This window comes from Condylura cristata, unplaced genomic scaffold (genome assembly GCF_000260355.1).
Source record: "Condylura cristata isolate star-nosed mole 26May11 unplaced genomic scaffold, ConCri1.0 scaffold00014, whole genome shotgun sequence".
Lineage (NCBI taxonomy): Eukaryota > Metazoa > Chordata > Mammalia > Eulipotyphla > Talpidae > Condylura > Condylura cristata.
In genome coordinates, this window is record NW_004567115.1 from 51,923,413 (window position 1) to 51,927,653 (window position 4,241).

The 4,241-nt window shown below is 60.3% G+C and overlaps 1 protein-coding gene across 1 annotated transcript in view; it reads left to right on the forward strand.

Moving 5' to 3' along the window:
- Positions 1-4,241, forward strand: part of EXTL3 (exostosin-like glycosyltransferase 3) — a 59,676-nt gene that overhangs the window by 51,868 nt on the left and 3,567 nt on the right. Inside the window, exon 5 of the mRNA XM_012724807.1 lies at positions 2,141-2,268. Within this exon, the coding sequence (XP_012580261.1) occupies positions 2,141-2,268 (128 nt within the window). The remainder of the gene's footprint in view (positions 1-2,140; positions 2,269-4,241) is intronic.

Consider the following 4,241-nt stretch of genomic DNA (forward strand, 5'->3'; position numbering starts at 1 on the left):
GGCTTCAGATTCTCAGTGCTGTGCTTTAACCCGCTGCGCCCCCAGGGAGGGCCGGATGCTCCTCTTAATGGGCTTCAGTAAACTTGGGGGTGAAACCTAGGCCAAAGCACACTTGATGTTAGGCCTCCGGCTCCGAGTCTCCAAGGACAGGCAGGTTCTGGTCTGGCTCAGGCTGTGCACCAGACGGAGTTTGGTTGGGTAGTGGGTGTCAAGTCATGGTCACTTTGGTGTTTTTTTTAGACTTGTTTATTTGTGCACACAGAACTGGGTACAGGCCAGAGGGGCAGGGGGTGGGTGAGAGGCTTCCCCAGAGACAGAGCGGGGAGCAGAACGGGCGGATCGACAAAGTACACTGCTGAGGGGAGCAGTGGGGAGAAAGGAGAGGTCTGCCGCACCCTGGGGGTCACCTCTGGGGCAGGCGGGGATCGAACTTGGGCCGAAGCGGCTGTGGCTGGTTTACAGTGCTGCATCCCAACCCGTTGCGCCACCAGGGAGGGCCTCAGCCGTGCTTTCTTTACTCAGAGCTGCGTGTCTTCTCACTGCTGGAGGTGAGGGGAAGCGTTGCTCACCGCACCCCTCAGAACCGCAGTTCTCTCCTATGCAGTTGCAGCTCTGTAGGAAAGTCAGGTGAGCGACCCAGGACAGCCTGTGGGGGAGTTTGGATTCCACGGATTCTAAGGTCGAGATTATCTCGCATTTTAACAGTCTGGAATTTGCGTGTGTCCCGAGACAGACGTGTGTCACTGTAGGCGGGCCAACACTTTGGTTTGGGCTCCCAGCGACTGGGAGGACTGGTCTCCCCCACCCCGCCCTGCCCCAGTGGGGCCTTACACCTGGGGGGGTTGGGGGGGCGGGGCGGCACCCTGCCCGGCTCGTCCGCTCTCCACAGCAGGCCTCCTGCAGAGCCGTCTCCCCCGTGCGGGGCGACCCCCCGTGCCGCGGCTGAGTTCGCCAAAGCGCCTTACTAAAGCCGACACTTGTTTTTCTTCCTTGACGGCACACAGCTTACTAGTGCATGTTCCCTGCGTTTGGAAGATGACATTAACGTGTTTAGGTAAGGCAGAGGTGGGGGGCGGGCCTGGCCTGCCACACACCGTTGTCCATGCCGATGGCCCTGCTGGCTGTTGATGGAGTGGGGGTCAGGGCGAGGAGGAATCGCTCGCGCTCTGCGCACTCTGGGTTTTGACACCGAGGGGAGTGGCAGCGTCTGAGCTGGGTCTCCGGGGGGAGACGACTCCGGTGGAAGAATGGCAGAAGGAGTTCTAAGCTGAGGAGAAGGTACTCGTGAGGTCCTGGGTGTCCTCAGCTGTCTTGGGGCTGCAGGCCCTGGTGGGTTCATTTGTCCTGTTGGGTAGGGAGTGACCTCGGGACAAGTAAAGCAGCTGCTCAGAGTAAAAGGTGGGAGCCCCCACCCGCCCCCGGCTTTCTAAAAGGATGGCTCCTCAAGAAATTCAGTTCCTGACCTCTGAGAACAGAGATGGCTTCTCACAAGTTGGGTGAATTGGCTGTGGCTGCCTGCAAAGAAACGTGCTCTCAGGGTGCTGAGCGTGGGCCCTGCTACTAGAGTTTGGGGCCAGGCGAGGCCCTGAGCTCCTCTGCGATGCGCGTAAGCAGTCCTTGAAGCCAGGCACAGCTCTTCTGCAGGCGCTCCTGTCTTCATGAAGGCGAGGCTGCTTCGCACGTGCGGGCCACTCTGGGCGCAGGGTCTCTGGGCTGGGACTCAGGTGGTCACGGTGCTGCGCTGGCACTCGCGCAGGAAGGGCAGCTAGGGGCTCCCAGCTTGCGTACAGGTGGGGCTCTGAAGCCATGTGGACTCACGGGCTCTCTGAGTTTGGATGTAAAGTCTGCAGGCCGAGGGGAAGCCGCAGCTAGGAATCGTGCCCAGCCCTGCTCTGCCCCCTGGTGTCCTCTCGGGAAAGTTCTTTTTAATTTCTCTAGATTTTCACTCAAGTAAAATAATCCGCAGCTTGAGTTTGTTTCACAAGAACATTAGCTGACAAGTGAATAAAGCTTAAGCCGGGAAATCTGGGACACTTGCTGAATCGCCAGGCAGATTTTACCCCGAAAGGTGGATGCTGGGGCCGCGAGCGGTGGCCTGGGGCCGCGGGCTCTGACTGCAGGTTCGCTCCTCCGCTTGCAGGTGGTCCGCACGGAGAAGAACAGCTTGAACAATCGGTTCTTACCCTGGAATGAAATCGAGACAGAGGCCATCCTGTCGATTGACGACGACGCTCACCTCCGCCACGACGAGATCATGTTCGGGTTTCGGTGAGTAGCTGGTTTCCCGCCAGGAGACACTCAGGCTGCAGGGACAGGCGCCTGCCCTGCCTGCGTTTGCTGGCAGACGGTAGCCGAGAAGGCCTCAGCGTGGTAAGTGCTGTCCGGGGCAGCGCTGAGGCCCGGCCGGCGTCGGAGAACTCCATTTCTCCTCTCCTGGAGGCTTCCCTCTGGTCGCCTCTCGGGCAGGTGAAGTTCTGATCACCAGGCCCCTGTGGTTGTCCCGGGCCTCAGGTGGATGCGGGTGCGGCGCGAGCGGCCGTTCCTGAAAGCAAACATGAGCTGTTTGTGTTCAGAGAAGAGGGTTGACCCCAGGCCGGGGAGGCACCGTGGCTGTGTGGAAGGGAGGAGGAGACGATGCTCGACCCGGCCTGTGTGCCAGCGCCCAGCTGAGCGCTCTGTTCCCTTTACCTCGCCAGCCCCTGGACTCAGCGGCACACGCTGTGGCCATTCCATGGTGCACAGCGAGCGCCGGAGAACAAAGCCAGGACCCTGGGAAGTGAGTGGAGAGGCTGGAATTCAGGCCTGGTTTGGCTCCAGAATTCCACTTCCCACCCAGCTGCACTGGCCTCTTGAGTCTTACGCGCTCACTTGAGAGGTGTCGTCGCGTGGGGGTGGGCATCGGGGCCGCGCTGGCCCCGGCCGCACCTCCTGTCTGCAGTCAGTGCAGCGCTTGGGAGTGAGCGTCGGGAAGCCTCAGAGAGTCTGCCTGTGTTTCTGCCTCATTTCCTGACAGCCTCGTGGGGCTCTCCAGGGCACTGGCGCCCTGCGGTTCAGGGTGTCACCGCAGACACTCCAGCGAGGCGGCGGCAGCTCGTGGCCGTGCTCGTCTTGGGTCCCTCTGCGAGGCGACTCCTTTCTGACACGGGAGCATCCGTCTTTCCCTCTCCCACCCGCTGGTCAGGCTCCCCGCGACCTCTTCCTACTGTATCACCAAAGCAAGGGTCTCTTGCTAACTGATAAAGCTCCCGGGAAACTGGAGCATTGACAGTAGGCAGCCAGCTCTCTGCTTGCTTTCACGAAAGGGAGAAAGCCACATGTTTCTTAATCTCCTTAGTTTACTTTACCTGAGTGGAAATCAGGCAGTTTCAAAAGGCCCGGGCAGGGGTGGCCGAATTCTTCCCTCTAGCAAAACTGACGTGGTCCAGACTGACGCCGCCCACAGGGCCTCGGAGGAGCCAGGTTAGTGCTTTAAGGACAGGTGCGGTGAGGCCCCGGGACTAGGGAGCGGGCGTGTGTCCATCCGCGCAGGAGGCAGCCCCGAGTGCGTGCTGCTCGGAAGTCAGGTAGCAGATGCCAGATGGGCGTCTGTGGGGCCGCTGGGCTGGCTCAGTGCTGACGGCGGCAGGAGCGGGGAGTCCGTGCCCCGTGGGACAGTCCCAGGTGGGGAAGTCACGGAGCTCTGAGACGGTAGAGGGCAGTTGTGCAGGGACGTGCGGGTACTCCGCGTCAGTGAGCTGTGTGCTTCAAAGCAGCTCAGATGCTAAGTTTTGTTTCTTGTGCTTTGCCACAGTAAGTAAAATTAGTTGTCAAAAAACATAGTGTAAACTGCCCGGACACCGTGCACACTGAATGGCCAGGCAGCGGCATGGACACAGTGCACTGACCATGCACGCTGAGTGGCCAACCAACGGCCCAGATATCATGCACGCTGACCATACATGCTGAGTGGCCAAGCAACGGCCCGGACACCATGCACACTGACCATGCACGCTGAGTGGCCAGACAGCGGCCTGGACACCATGCACACTGATCAGGCGTGCTGAGTGGCCAAGCAATGGCCCGGACATCATGCACACTGAGTGGCCAAGCAGTGGCCCGGACACCATGCACGCTGACCATGCATGCTGAGTGGCCAGACAGCGGCCTGGACACCATGCACACTGACCATGCACACTGAGTGGCCAAGCAACAGTCTGGACATCGTGCACACTGACCATGCACGCTGAGTGGCCAGACAGCGG